General features: G+C 39.4%; 1 protein-coding gene across 2 annotated transcripts in view; it reads left to right on the plus strand.

The window, feature by feature from the left end:
* Positions 1-823: 823 nt before the first annotated feature.
* Positions 824-16062, plus strand: part of LOC138059944 (ATP-binding cassette sub-family C member 4-like) — a 16243-nt gene continuing 1004 nt past the window's right edge. The window contains exons 1-7 of one of the 2 annotated variants that reach the window (XM_068905607.1): positions 824-885; positions 7101-7673; positions 8685-9059; positions 10603-11849; positions 12284-12854; positions 13758-13894; positions 14445-16062. The exon at positions 14445-16062 is cut by the window's right edge and continues 1004 nt beyond it. In XM_068905607.1, the coding sequence (XP_068761708.1) occupies positions 8905-9059; positions 10603-11849; positions 12284-12854; positions 13758-13894; positions 14445-15379 (3045 nt within the window). In that variant the 5' untranslated portion in view covers positions 824-885; positions 7101-7673; positions 8685-8904 and the 3' untranslated portion in view covers positions 15380-16062. Of the gene's footprint in view, positions 886-3918; positions 3962-7100; positions 7674-8684; positions 9060-10602; positions 11850-12283; positions 12855-13757; positions 13895-14444 lie in introns of those variants that run through there. The other variant, XM_068905608.1, reaches the window with a different exon arrangement.

Here is a 16062-nt window from a genome sequence, read left to right on the forward strand (position 1 = left end):
AAACCGGAAGTCTGTAAAGAGAGAGTTTGAGCTTACACTCACGGATGTGAGTGAGTTGATTCACAACAAGACGCCAACTAGGCGTTCGAGTGGGATGCACTTATCAAAGTAAGCAACAAGCAAGAGAACAAAGTGTAGTAGTTCTTAGTTAAACCAGAACGTCATCGTTATTGCTTTCTCAAACAATAGTGTATATATACCCAAAGTTGAAATGAACTATTGAGCTGAGCGGGATATTTGCGGTTTTATATTCAATTTCTACGCGACGACACGAGTTCAACTTCAATATTGTGAAGGCGATTATCGCTGAAGGCTATGCAAATCAGCTGGTAGGCTTGTGGTGCATGCGAAGATCTCACGAAAACGCGGGTGAAAGACAAAGCCATTTTTTTCTAACAGAATTCCGAGTTTCCTAGTTGTACTTAATTTATACATAACAGTCATTTTGTATCATAAGCATTTTTTTAACGGAGAGATTGTAAAGAATGATTTTCCCACCGAGCTGAAATGCTTTCACTGACACGGTCGAAAGCTTATTTCATTTAGTTTTTCTTATTAACATTTTATCCCGCAAATGAAATAGTTCGGTTTCGTAATAAGAACAACATCAACAAAAAGGAATAGATACAATGTCGAGAAGACCAGCTTTAATTTGACCACACTTCTATTGAAAGTTGTAACTGACGATAGAATCAAATCAAAAGGTAACTGTGATTTTGTCCACAAATTGAAAAATAATATCTGAATTAAAATATATTAACGCCCTTGGCTTAGTGAACCATGTAGGTAATATACCATTGGGTTCATTGGCTAATTTAAATTATTGGCAAAAAGATTTGGAGTAAAGAGTGTTGATCGGCTTAAGCGGCTAAAAACATAGTTAAGGTAAGTTTGACTTGCACTTTACCATGATAACTGGTAACACGTATCGCTGCTAATATTCTGTAGCGTTAATACAATAAAATTCGTTTACTGGAAAAAGCATTCGTGAGACTTGCGAGACGCGCGAGTATTGATTACGGAGGCAGCAATACGACTCGCAAATATTAAAGGTTTGACAAGTGAGACGAGCGTTCTGGTTGATATTTAGGACAAAAATCAGATTTCGCATCTCAAATGCGTTAAAGAAAAGAAGTGACTCGTAACTATGAGGAGAATTCCACATGAACTTTGGAAGAGTTATGTTTGGGCATCGAAGGGGAACGTGACTGAGGGCGAAGCTTCGATTGATTTCAGTCTACTAAATGGTTAATTAACTTAATTTCGTTTGTGTTGGCTTCGCAAACGCTGCTAATCAAGTAAACCGGAAGTCTGTAAAGAGAGAGTTTGAGCTTACACTCACGGATGTGAGTGAGTTGATTCACAACAAGACGCCAACTAGGCGTTCGAGTGGGATGCACTTATCAAAGTAAGCAACAAGCAGCAGCTGTAAATAAAATTCCTTGGAACAGTACACAAATATACAGATCTGAAACTTTCGCGGCTCTCTCTCCCCTCACAATGTTGTTTGCACGTGATTTTCTGAGTTCATTTGGGGAAACAACATTGTGGGAGGGCAAGATATCGCAAAGTGTTTCAACAATTGTGTCCGAGGTTGTAGTTGTTATTGATATTACGGGTGTTTTGTACGGTGGCCCACAAGTGCAAAACACAACTCAATATTGGGCTGGATACACAACAATCTTTCGTGATACAAAACAATTTTTCACGGTACACAACAATCTTTCACGATACAGAACAATTTTTCACAGTACACAACAATCTTTCGCGACACAAAACAATTTTCCTCGGTACACAACAATCTTTCGCGATACAAAACATTTTTTTACGGAACAAAACAATCTTTTGTGATACAAAACGCCAAACAGCGTTTCACGATGCAAAAGTAAATTTCACGATGCAAAACAAAAATTTGGAAGACTGGTAACAAACACGGGCAACTTTATATCACGTGATCATACAACAACTTGCTGGTAAGTGCTTCGCGTAAGATTACGTACATTGTCCCGACTTAACGAGTGTTACTATGTGTAAGACCACATATATGTAAGATGTGTAAGACTACGTATGTTGTCGTTACTATGTTTAACTATATTGTTCCAGTAAATCTACTGGAATCCCGTAACATCTGTAGTCCCGTAACTTTTGTAATCCTGTAATTTCGGTAACCCCGTAACTTCTGTAACCCTCCAATGGTTTATCATTCGGCCGTTAAATACAGGTGCATTTGTACACCCTCACCAAAAAAAGGTGGTCTTTTCCGACACTTCACAGCTAAGTGGCAGCTTTTTTCGTGTCATTAGTGGTGTCTTAAGGGAGAAGATAAACGTGCATGAACCTTGAATATCCCCTATGTTAATCCTCTACCTGTCATGATTAAATTGCAACCGACAGAGAACTTTGGGAAAATGCTCAGTTGGTAGAGCGGCGGTGATCTAATTCGTAGGTAGTGGGTTCAATCCCACCCTGGTCACATGGTTTATATGGGTAGAAATTGCACTTCTCATTACCCTCCAATAGTTAATTCTGTTGAAACATAAGTGCGATACGGCCAACGTTTGCAAAAACGTAACCCTTCTTAGGTAATCTTTAGTATAAAAAAATAAACTGTTTTCTCAAAATCATAACGGCTAGCAGAACCAGGAGGGTAGCTAAGAACGCGTTAAGGTGGGGGAGCTGATTGAAATTTTTTCAGAGGCTGAAAGAAGGAATAAAAAAGAAGACTATTTCTGGATTACTGACAGACCGTTCAGTGACCCCCACTCAAGAGCATCCCAGGTTGGTAGGGGACTGTTTGCATGTTGTCCATATCGTAATTCTGAACTTCAAATTTTAATTTTAAAACTACCTTTGAATATGCACTATTTTGTATTTCTCAGAAAGTTACTAATCTTTGCAAAAATAAAATAGTCCTAAAATTACTCAAGACACCTCGAGACATCGATTTCGTACGATGAACAGAGGGTTTTTGCGTTTTTCGAAACACGAACGAGATGTTTCCATTACACCATTACATTAAACGGCGGAAAAAAAGGTTTCAGGTTAAGCCTAGTTAAAACTAGTAGATAAACAAGCTAAGATGTTTCGGCAAACATGAACATCACTAGGACACCACAAACAGAATCTTACAAGAGCTAATGGATTACAGAAGTTACGAGATTACAGAAGTTACGGGGTTACAAAAATTACGGGATCGCAGAAGTTACGGGGTTTCGGAAGTTACATGATAACAGAAATTACGGGTTTACAGAAGTTACAATTGCAGATGTTTACGGGGTTACAGAAATTAAACGATTACAGACGTTACGGGACTACAGTGGATTTAGTGGGACAATATAGTTAAACATAGCAACGACAACATACGTAGTTTTACATATCTTACAGATATGTGGTCTTACACATAGTAACACTCGTTAAGTCGGGACAATGTACGTAATCTTACGCGAAGTACTTACCAGCAAGTTGTTGTATGATCACGTGATATAAAGTTGCCGTGTTTGTTACCAGTCTTCCAAATTTTTGTTTTGCATCGTGAAATTTAATTTTGCATCGTGAAACGCTGTTTGGCGTTTTGTATCACAAAAGTTTGTTTTGTTTTGTGAAAAATTGTTTTCTATCGCGAAAGATTGTTGTGTAACGAGAAAAATTGTTTTGTGTCGCGAAAGATTGTTGTGTACTGTGAAAAATTGTTCTGTATCGTGAAAGATTGTTGTGTACCGTGAAAAATTGTTTTGTATCACGAAAGATTGTTGTGTATCCAGCTCAATATTGAGTTGTGTTTTGCCCTTGTGGGCCACCGTAGGTTTTGTCAGCTCAAACCTCTTCTTTCATTTTACAGTTCAGACCGATTGTAAGTGATCAGTGTACAGTATTTTCTGTCATACACACAGACGAATAAGTTGGAGAGTGTGTTATTAAATGCATACCTATTTTGTGAAAACGGAAAACGGTAAAAAACACAGTAAGTACAACGACTGCTAATATTATTCATATTGTCATTCATATTGGCGTACGAGATATTTTCCGAATATTAAATGGAAAAAATCAGTAAGGTAGTACAATGAGGCAGCGCGTCCGGTTTAAACTGTAGATACCTAAAACCTCTATATCAAATTAAAGCTTATAGATCTGGCTATCAAACCATATCAAGAATTTAGAAATTAAATGAATTGTCGAAGTGTTCACGACCTCTAAATGCGAGCGTCCGAATCACCTTTTCAAAGCTACAAGTCAAAGCAAATTTTGCTTTTCGCTATTTTAATTTTGTTCCTCCGTTTCCTGACCCAAAGCCCTAAAAAATCGTGTTTGCGTTTTGCCATACTCAGTTACAGTGAAAAGTTATAGAACGTTTTCGAAATCAAAAAAGCACGTCTGCGAATTTTTTTATTTCAAAATTTTCTCTGAGAATGATTTCACTTCACATTTTTTCAAATACATAACTAGTAGTATTTAAAAAAAATGTGAATTGTTCGTACAAAAATCACTCTCGGAGAAAATTTTGAAATAAAAATCGCAGACACGCTTTTGTTGTTTATATGTTAACCTAGCCACTGTCAAAATTTGGGAGCAATCGGACAAATTCCCTGTGAGTTTTAGCTCTTTAAAGTGTCCGCCTCGAGAGAACAAATTGATTCTAAAAAACAGCGCTAAAACTGTCAATCAGACGGGTAATTTTTACTTCCGGCCAAAACGTAAAACCGCCATTTCACCGCCAATATTTAATCTTTTTGAATAATTTCTTGTTTACATTAGAGATCCCATTTCGATCATTACTTTAACCGAAAAATCCAAATTTGAAGAAAATTGCTGATCTGAAGGTATATGGTAACCTTAAGACAAAGGATCATATTATCAGAACTGGCCATCAGGCTCCTCTATCGAAGCATATCGGTAAATAAATTATCGTAGCATCTGAAGAAAAACCAAGGGAATTCAACATGGGGTAAACCAGGCTCTATCAGTACACTGCTAGTGAACGAGAATATACACACTGTAGCGATAAAGTAATAAGACCAAGGACATTTCCTGTAGTCTTCTTACAACATGACGGTGAAAATGCTATGTAAACGATTCACATAACCAGCCCGCATTCTTATGTCGCCGTCATCATTTGTTTGCGATCGTTTTTGCGCACATTCCACATTGTGCTTTTGTTGAAAGCTTTTGCATTGGTCCGCTGCTACTTTTTCTCTGCTGCTGCTGCTGCGTTTTGTGAAATCGATGTGCGCGTCCTTTTTCTGCTTAGCATGAAGGCTGATCCGCTCCGAAAACATGCGTCAAAAATCCTGCCAATTATGTGGAAAGGTGTTGGGGAGGAGTTTGCTCGTCTGATACAAGGGGCTTTCCTTGAGACGATGTTTCCCTAAACATTAATTTTTGCCTTGAAGAGAACAATGTAAAGATTGCAACTCAAAGACACTTTGCTTGATTGCAATCAAATTTTGACTGTAGCTAGATAAACCGTACTTATTTCTAACAAACCCGTTTTGGGGAGTTTTGTAATTCGAAATTTCCTTCCATTAGAGCATTTTCCACGCGGTTGCCCAAAGATTTTAGTTAGCGCTTTCGATAGTGCTCTGTAATGTGATCGAATCAAGGAAAGCCCCGACAAGATTTTTGAGTTTCTGGGTGACATACTAAATGAAAGAAGTAAATTGCCGAAATATAAAATTCCCATTGAGTTGGAATTTGTACCTTCGCGTTTCAACCTTAACTGAAAAAACACAAATCGTGTTCTCCAATAATATATATTCCATGCAGTAGCCATATTTAATACAAAGGTTGGGATATCCGTTTCACTGAAGACACCCTGAAGGTACACAGTAAACCTTAATAATGTATCTGGTTTTTGTGTCAATTACTTGTGCGAATTTACGGAAATAATTTGAATTCTAATTTTGAAAAATTTAAATATTGTACCAGTTAGTTATTATGAAGACTCTATCTAATTCAAAAGGAATTACAAAGTAAACTTTCGGGGATCATTCGGTACCATTAGTACTACGGTAGGTTTGACACGTCGTGTGACCGATAAAAACTCCCACAAAACACCAAATACCTTTCATAAAATGACGATATGAAAGCTGTAACAAGTACTAATGGCTTTAATAGAAATCAACACTTCACCTTTAGCGAAACCAGGCAATCGGCAGTAGAAAAACCTGTTTTATAGCAAATTTCGACACTACGAGGCAAATGTTTATTCGGAGGTTGTGTAAAATTTAATAAGCCATTTCCGAGTTCAAGTCTGCCTCTTCTTCAAAGCGAGTCTAAGTGCGAAGTTTTTGTGATGGTAATTAGTTCTACTTTAGGTATGAATGAGAACTAATCTTTATAACAAAAACTTCGCTCTTGGACTCGCTTTGAAGAGGAGGCAGACATGAACTCGGAAATGGCCTATTTGGTGCACCCTAGATTTGAAATTCCAAGAAAACAAGACTTCGTAGATGTTTTGCAAGACGCAGCTTTTAAGACGAGCATTCTATACCGCAGACATATCTCAGTTAAGCAGCGTGCCGATCAGTAGTACTCTTAACACGGTGTGCACATTAGGCCGAAACATGATTAGTCTGATCACAAATGAAACATGTTTCGTTATGAGAAGTGTTCACATCAGATAGTGCATTGCGCGAATCATGGTTGAAACATGATTATTCTGAGCATGATTAAAACAACCTCGCGTGGTAGTTTCAATCATGATTAGACCAAACGCGTCCAAAATGGCGAATGGGTGCGGAGAGGAGGCGAGTGCCCAAAAGAACCAAAATTGGGGCTATGATGAGGCCAAATGTCCAGTTGAAACATGGGCCGATGACGAATTACAACGGCAATTATCGGTGATAGGTAGAAAGTAGAAGAGTTGGGAGAACATTACCGAAAAACTTAATAACAACGGTTCCAAGCGTACCAAATCGCAATGCAAATCCCAATTCACACGGTAGCCAAAGCGCGGGGTCGGGATCGGGGTGTCTTTTCTTTTCCAAATTGTTTTGTCTCAATTTTTGTTGAGTCAACCTTGATTTATGCTACTACGATGCTTGTTTCCGTTTGTTTTCTTGCATACACAGCCCCACAACTATTCGTACTTTATTCTACTTTAGGTTCTGACGAGATCATATTTGCCAATGGGTGTAAAGTATGACCTTCTGTATGCAAAGTCGACCATCAAGGAGAATCCCAGAAAAAATGCCAACATCTTTTCCATTCTTTTCTTTTGGTGGCTGAAAGAGCTTCTTTCAATCGGGAACAGGCGCTCGCTCGAGAATGAAGATTTGTTCCCCTTACTTGACGACGACAAAACCAAAACGTCCACTGAAAAACTGCAGATGACCTGGGCTGAAGAAAGTACAGAGCATATTGAGAGGCGAAGCGGAAATGGATATCGATTGTTCAGAGCTCTTATTCGAATGTTATCATGGAAGGACCACTTTTTCATATGGGGACTGGTCATTTTACAGGCTACGTTTAGAGCCCTTCGCCCGGTGTGTTTGGGTTTGTTGTTACTTGAGCTAATGAAAGGGTCAGATGAAGAAGTTTCTTGGGCGTATTTCTACGGTGCAGGGATTTGTCTGAGTCAATTTGGCGAATCTTTATGTTTCCATCAGTTTCTGTACCATTCTGCGTTAATTAGTTTGAGGTGGAAATCAGGGACAATTGCACTTGTTTACCAAAGGGTAAGAAATTATTCTAATGAACGGCCTAATTATAAAATGACGACATTTAATAATTTGATCATGTAATTGAGTGACCATACGTGAATTCGGTTGAATTCTTTGACGCTTTGTTGCGGGACGATGCTAGCGCGTTTTGAACTCGTTCTCCGTTGATCCGACGTAGGTTGCGCACTCTTTGTTGTCTTCGCGTTTGACCGTTGCTTGGTAAATAACCGCTTGTTGTAAACATTTGCCTTGCATGGGGCTAGATGCCTTGTTTCGACAATTGCATAGCTTTGGTTCGTTGATTTCCGTCGGGTTATGTTGGGATGCGTTTAACTTCCTTTTGTTCTGGGTGTCTATGATTTTCTTGACGTTGCTCATACAGCTGTAGCTCACTTTAATGGTATTCCTGTTAAATATTTTCCTTAACTAAAGATGTTTGCTTTGGGGAAGCACCTCTTGACGAGGCTAAGGGAACGTTAGCCAATGTTGGTGCTGACACTTTTACTGTAACGTATAACATCAATTTCGAGATCGAGTGGCAAACGATCTCGCGCGCTAAGCCCTATTGTAGTGCTAGTAAAAAGTGTAACCTCTGTTTGACCGAGAAATACATTATAATCTGCAAACTGCATCGCTGCACACTGAACAAAAGGAACGAACTAGTATCTTCGTGCAGACACAGGGTGGAGGTGCTACAGCGTGGAAGTCAATAAATTACTAAATTCCTATGTAAATGCAGTGATGGCAGTCTTAAAAAACTCCTGAAGGGAGTGTGGAAAAAATGGAAGAAAAAAAACAAATAAGCTACAAGTTGTAGTTTATTTGTTGTCTCCCATGTATACTTCGCTCTACTTCTATGTATGGAGCACTGTTTTACGAAAATCAAGTTTCACACTAAATGGCATTTATTATGACAACAGAATATTGCATTATTTATTATCATCTCCTGATTTAAACAAACAGCAAAAACAGCAGAACTGACGAGATTGGATACTAAACTCGTTTAATTTGCGGATTTACTTGCAGGTTCTTACTTTCCGTCAAGTGGATTTTACCAACATTTCACGAGGCCACGTAATTAACCTTATTGCTAGTGACCTTCAGCGCTTCGAACATGTAGGAGAGAAATTGGTTCTTATCTTTGGAGTCTTGCTTAATTGTTGTACGAATTCTTCCCTAATGGTTTACTTGTTTGGATGGAAAGCTATGTCAGGCATATTTTTTCTTCTCATCCTTCCTTTTTACTATGGCTGGAAAATGGTGTGTACGTTTGCGGTCTAAAATATCTAACGTCGCGGATGAGCGAGTCAATTTGATGAACTCCATCATCTCTGGGATTCGCACCGTCAAGATGTATGCTTGGGAGTGGCCTTTCATGGAACGAGTGCTAAAGGCGAGATCGTAAGTATTCATTTATTATTCCACTAACACCATTTTACCATATTTGTCCAAGACAACGTGTAAAATATTAAGTAGCTAATACACTGTAGTGTCCCTGTTTCACCGGTTTCGAACAGAGTATATACGGACGGAACTTGATAAAGCCCAAAAATTTAGCTTGTCATCGGTTGTCACTCGTCATTTCGTTTATCCTATCAAAAAAAAGGACATGTCATAGGTCTGTATTGTTTTCGTTATTCGCACGCGCCTTCGTGATTATTTTGCAATTGATACGATTCTCATTGCAGAAAGAAGGCAAAATACTAGAAAATGGCGTAATAGTGGAATAATAAATACCATAGTAAAAGTTTAACGTATAATGCGTGAGGACATTTCAGCTCGTTCTTCGTATTTGCCCAAGCCCTTTCGGGGCTCGGAAAAATACTACACAACTTGAAAAATATCCGCGTGTACAATCTCATTCTCAGAGAACGTGAACGTTTCAGCCAGCGGCAAAATTTAGAGCACTGGGGGAATCAATTTTTTGACTAAAAACTGGGCTTACGGTTTTAGTGCGCATGTACGCTATTAGTGGCGATTCTGCCGGACCCGAAGAGCTCTCTTCAAGCGTTTTCCCTCTTTTTTGAACGGTCGTAAACCTGCCACTTTAGTACTCTTATCGTGTTGCTTTTTGTCGGAATCCACGCAAAGAGCCTTAAATTGTGCAAACGTAACGCTTAATTTATTTTTCGGGAACATTGCTGACAGACATACGCGGGTTTAGTTGGGGTGCTGTCAGCCACTTCATTGGCAACTTTTATTTGTAACAATTTAACTTTTAAACAGCTGCGGGGTATATTGATGCTCAATGAGACAGAAAGAACAGCCACTCAGAATCGTCCCTCAAATTGATTTCCCCAGGCCACCGGCCAGAAGATCACGGGCTCTGGGAACGAGATTGCTGTGCGTATTATGTTAAGCCATTCAATAAGGTGTATGTTTGATCGCGTTGAAAACAAATCGAAATAATTCTGTGTCATAGGTTTAATAAGCTTTGTCGGCTTTCTCCTTTTATTTTCAATATATCTCCGGATAAGAAACGTGTTGACAAGATAAATTTGCCACCGGAACTGACATTTCGATCGTTAACGAATGACCAGCCTGTTGCTACATATGACCAATACTTACCAGGTCCTTCCGCTCGAACACAAGAGCTAACAGAATTAGTGAGCATTTTTCCTGTGATTCGTTCATGTTTTCCCTACTAGTCTACTTTCTCACCCATAAATTTCGCCATCTCCAACTAAGCGTTAATCCATTTTAACTTTTCAGCGTATAATCTGTAACCAAGTAAATGAATAAAGATCGATACAGTGTTGTCGGCAACACCCTTCGTCAGAGCAAATTGAGGAATGAATTATTATGAGTTCTTAGCGGTTTATATATAGGAGGTAGAGAAGCCTTGCAATCTGTGCTACCATAATGACATTAATGCAGTTTTTTAGAAACTAATCCCTTCATTTTCTGGACGACCCTAGCTAACACAATCTGTTTTACCTTTCAGATATGAATTAAACCTGATCAAGTGGAAAGCAGCTATACTTTCGACCTTTGATACTTTATATTTCTCCTGCAACACTATCGCAGCTTTCATATCGTTTACCATAATGGTATTAAATGGAGTAGACCTTAACTCATATAATACCTTCATGATTCTATCACTCCTGAATTCAATTAAAACAGATGTCACGTGGACGGTTGCACAAGGAGCTAAAGAGTTAGCTGACTTTGCTAAGGCTTTGTGTCGCATCCAAGACTTACTTGAGTATGACTATAGCAGCGCGCAAAAATTTCTCCACGGTGCTTTTGCTGATTGTAAGAAAGGTAAATCTTTTAAGGAAAACAAAACAAGCACTCTCTCACTTCAGAATGTGGTATGTAGTTGGAATGGCAGATGGGAAAGACCTTCTTTGAAATCGGTTTCCTTAAAAGCTGACAAAGGTGAACTTGTTTTCATTATTGGTCCCGTTGGTTGCGGAAAGTCCTCCATATTTTATGCCATTCTAAACGAAATGTCACTACTCAACGGTTACATAAGATATCACGGCAAAATTGCGTGGAATAGTCAGCAGTCCTGGGTATTTTCTGGGACTGTAAGAGAAAATATTTTGTTTGGCGAAGCCTTTGACGCAAAAAAGTATGGCAAAACGTTAGGGGCATGTGACCTTCACAAAGACTTAGAAAGGCTCCCTTTTGGGGATATGACACGTGTCGGAGAACGTGGAATAGTTTTGAGTGGTGGACAGAGAGCTCGTGTAGAATTGGCACGTGCAGTCTACTTTAATGCTGATATCTACTTGCTGGATGATCCATTGAGTGCAGTTGACACAAAGGTCGGACAGCATATTTTTCAGAACTGCATCAGCACCTTATTGCATGACAAAACTCGGTTGATGATCACCCACAATTGTCAAGTGCTCAACAAGGATGCGAAAAACATTGTTGTTATGAAAAACGGACAAACGTCATTGAAAGGCAGCTTTACGACATTGCTTCAATCTGGCTGCGATCTTAACGCAGCAAATCAGTCTCCAGAACCAGAAGTCTCTCGAATTAAAAAAGAAAGAGCTGAGATTCAAGACATAAACAAACATGATACCGAACGGTGGGAAGATGCCATTGGTTTGAAAAAGGCCGATGAAGATCGTTTGTCTGGTTCTATTTCGCCGACCATTTACTGGAACTACGTGCGAGCTGCAATGTCTTCTGCCGCAATTGGAATCATGATCATGTTCTTCGTTGTTGTGCAAGGTAGTTTAAGTTAGAGTGACTTCTTTGTTTTTCTTTGTATCATTCCTATCTTGACTACTATTTTCTGAGTAGTGATCTTTTTTAGGATTACTCGGCTTTCGTGGGGATTTATAGTAATTTAGTGCCTGTGTTGTTCTACTCCTTGTTGGCAGTTCTTAGTTGGCACGGACAGTGGTGCTTACACTTGATACGTCTCTAGGATTTTCCCCCCTTAATTAAAACAGCCCATGCAAAAAAGACCAACCCGCACGATTTTTGGGATCCGAGAACTTCCAAATTTAAAAAAAAAACTGCTCTCAGACTTGATACGTTTGGGTTATGGAGTTATTGATAACAGCTGTTAAATAATACAGTCAAAGATTCGACTTTCAACACAGTAGCAAATAATCTCTTTACTAAGTGCACTATGTCTTCTTTCATTCATTTTCTCAAAGGATTCCTCGTACTTCCTGATTGGTGGCTTCTTAAAGTGACGTCTCGATCACATGACCCACAGTTTCAAACCAAGGAGTTATATATTTTTGGTGGCTTAGGGGCTGCAGCCTTTTTCTTATCATTCTTCAGGGCAGCCGCGTTATTGAATGCCTTGGTTACGTCTTCAAAGAATCTTCACCACTCCATGCTGACAGCGGTGTTGAGAGCTCCTGTTCTATTCTTCGACACCAACCCAGTTGGACGAATATTAAACAGATTTTCACGAGATATTGGCATCGTGGACGAGCTATTACCTTATGCCTTTTTAGACGCTCTTTTAAATGGTCTGTTTGTTTCCGGGTCACTTGTTCTTCCGTCTGTTTTAAATCCCTGGGTTACCATCCCGGCCATTACCTCAGTCGTGGTTTTTCTTTTAATGGCGCGTTACTACCTTAGGTCTGCACGGGATCTGAGGCGAATGGAAGGAGTAAGCAGGAGTCCAGTGTTGTCTCATTTTAGCGAGACTTTGGAAGGATTGGTACATATTAGGGTCTTTCAGAAAGAGAACAGCTTTCTGGAGGGATTGTATGGGTATGAGTTTAAATTTTTGACTTTCCTATAAATTCAGGCTTATCAACTTAATGGGGTTTAATTGCCGCCGATAAAATTATTTTGAAGAATGGAATGTTGCGTTTGTCACCTTTCCCGATCAACGTCGAAAGCCATGTATACAGTATATATTTTGGTCGATAGTTGTAAATCTGACTAAATAGCTGGATTTTGTATCACAAATGTAGGATGCATCCCATTAGGCCTCCGAATTAACTTCAATGAACTCAGTTTGTTTTGAAAACATCTAAAGGGGAAAGACGGGTTTTGGTATTTTGTTAATTTATTTAGGAACCACATGTCCTCTCGGGTGTGCTATTTACCTTGTATCGTTTCCGTAGAAACGATGCGTAGTTAATTTTATTACAGTTCGCACTTGTTACTTATGATTCAGAGTCTAGCCAAGGGCAAAGTATTTCAATCCTGTCACATGGGTCATAACACTCGGTATCTAACAAGTACTTGCTTCGGTCCAATAAGATTGTTTCTTTCCCTACCCTTGTCCATTGCTTCCAAAGCGACTGTCAAACGCACTTATAATCCGAGATTACTATTAGTATACTGATAAGTATCTTTTCATTCCTAGAGACTAATATTTTATTTTCACTCACGGTTTAGCTAATCGTGTTCGCCGGATTAAGTGTTATCTTTGACTAGATCTCGCAAATACTTGGGACCATCTCCTACAGGACTAAAACTGGCGTTGTTTTCATCTTAATTGTAAATGGTCTTTTTTTAAACTGAAATGGCTTTGAGGTTGCGGAGATCCGTTTTTTAAATTTATTTTTATTTTTATTTTATTTTATTTTTGTTTGCTTAAAGATGATATAAATTTGATCTGAAGAGAATTAAAACTGCAGCTTCTCCGCTCTTTTTTTGTGTCAGATACCAAGACGCACACAACAAGGTCTGGTTTGCCGTCATATCAACAACAAGATGGCTTGGAACCCAAGTTGACATGATCTGCATAGCCTTTGCCATATTTGTGGTTTTCCTTGGTATTTTGACAAATAAGGACTCTGGTAAGTGTTTTAAAAAGCTTAGCTATTTTAAACTGACATCATAGCAAAAACGTCTGTTAAGGGCGATGCCCACTACTGTTATTGCGCATTTCTGCGCATCTGCGGATACTCGGATTCTCTATGCGTGGTGCTTACTAACACAGGGATATATTCGCGCAATTTAAAACTATGCAGAGAAAACTGAACTTAACAAGTATTCTTGGTATCCAAAAAGAAAATTGGGGGTAAACGTGATGCATTTTTCAGAGATCATTAAATTTCAATTTAGAAATTCCATACGTTGCTTCGTACTTCAAATCTTTTTACAAATGTTGTTGATCAATTGGCTTTGAAAAATGGGTGGTTAACCCCAATTTTCTTTTAAATTTCAATAACACTTCTGCTTTTTCCGCATATTTTCCGCATATTCATACACCGCGCAAAAATATGTTTGAAATAGTAGGCACCGCCCTAAAGCAATGATCATTGTTAAATAACGCTTTTTAACACACTTCTCACGTTGTAAAACCAACCAGTGCTCATGCTGACGTATTCTTCACTGTCATTTAAGGTGCCTCTGCCTTGTCCATTGTGTACGTTTTGAATCTCGCTATAGACACATGTCAATATACCATCAGAAGATGTTCAGAAGTTGAGAACTACATGACATCAGTTGAACGAATCATCACTTACACCCACTTAGATCAAGAGCCTGGATACAACAATGATCTTCAACCCACTGATAGCTGGCCACAGCACGGTCAAGTAAGCATCAGTAATTTAGGACTCGTCTACTACGAAGGAGGCCCAAAGATACTTAAAGATTTGACTTTCACCATTGACCGCCATGAGAAGATTGGAATCGTTGGTCGCACAGGAGCAGGCAAATCGTCATTGGTCGCAGCTCTCTTTCGCATGCCTCAACCAACGGGTGACGTCATCATTGATGGTGTCAATATTGCTGATATTAACATTCAAAGATCTCGCCAAGCCATGGCAGTCATTACCCAGGATCCTGTGCTATTTACCGCTTCACTTCGTGTAAATTTGGATCCCTTTAAGGAGTACGAAGACAAGGAGCTCTGGGATGTCCTAGAGGAAGCGAGTTTGAAGCCTATGCTAGAAAGGTTGCCTCGGCAACTCAGCGAAGAGGTCAGAGAATGTGGAGCAAACTTCAGCGTTGGAGAAAGGCAACTGTTGTGTCTAGCTCGCGCTTTACTGAAGAGGAACAAAATCATCGTTATGGATGAAGCAACGGCGAACGTTGATCACAAAACAGATCAATTGATTCAAGAAACAATCCGTACGAAATTTAAAGATTGTACAGTCATCACAATTGCGCATCGATTGAATACCGTCATTGATTATGATCGAGTTTTAGTTCTGGAAAACGGACGAATTGTGGAATTTGGCAAGCCTACAAAGTTACTGGAGAACAGAGCTGGTGAATTCTCAAGGCTCTATCACAGTCACGACATCGCTGGTTCTAAAGATGACGAGCACTGATCATAATTTAGTTGTTTAATTGAGGCTTGTGTTGTTTTTTATCTGTATTTTTGGGAAAGAGAGGTGTAAAGCCGATGTTACACTTTGAAACTTTTAGCTAAAACTCAATATGTGCAACGGCGCTGCAAAAAAAGTTTCAGCAGGCGTTGCACCGTGTAACATAAAAGGTCAAAACTCGTTCGGGTACTTCGAAACTGGTCTCGAAATATGTTGTTTGCGTTATCTTAGCCAGTTTCTGATTGGCTTTCGCAGCGTAGCGTAACAAGACCGCGCAAGACCACTTTCACGAAGTGGTGTTACACTGTGAAACTCCTCACGGTTTTTATCATCACTGCGATTGCTGTGACCGTTGCAGAAGTAGAAAGCGGTTCTAGTTTTTGCCAAACTTGTCTCGCTACGGAAGTTGAAAAAAGGTTCACAAAACCGACAATGTTACACGGTGCAATGCTTCCTGAAACTTGTTTCGCAGCGCCGTTGCACTCAGGTTTCTGTTAACAGTTTGGGTGGTGTCGTACCTCATTGAACGGGCTTTAGGATTGGCCAAAAGAACAATAGAACGAACAGTGGATTTGGCACAGAAAACAATAGGAAGTACGACACTATACAGCCAATGAAATATGGTGGTCAACAAGATAAGGGGAACGACCCTACCTACAAGTTTCGACCTGTAACAGCGGCTTGCC

Source organism: Montipora capricornis, chromosome 8 (genome assembly GCF_036669925.1).
Source record: "Montipora capricornis isolate CH-2021 chromosome 8, ASM3666992v2, whole genome shotgun sequence".
In the NCBI taxonomy this organism is placed as follows: Eukaryota; Metazoa; Cnidaria; class Anthozoa; order Scleractinia; family Acroporidae; genus Montipora; species Montipora capricornis.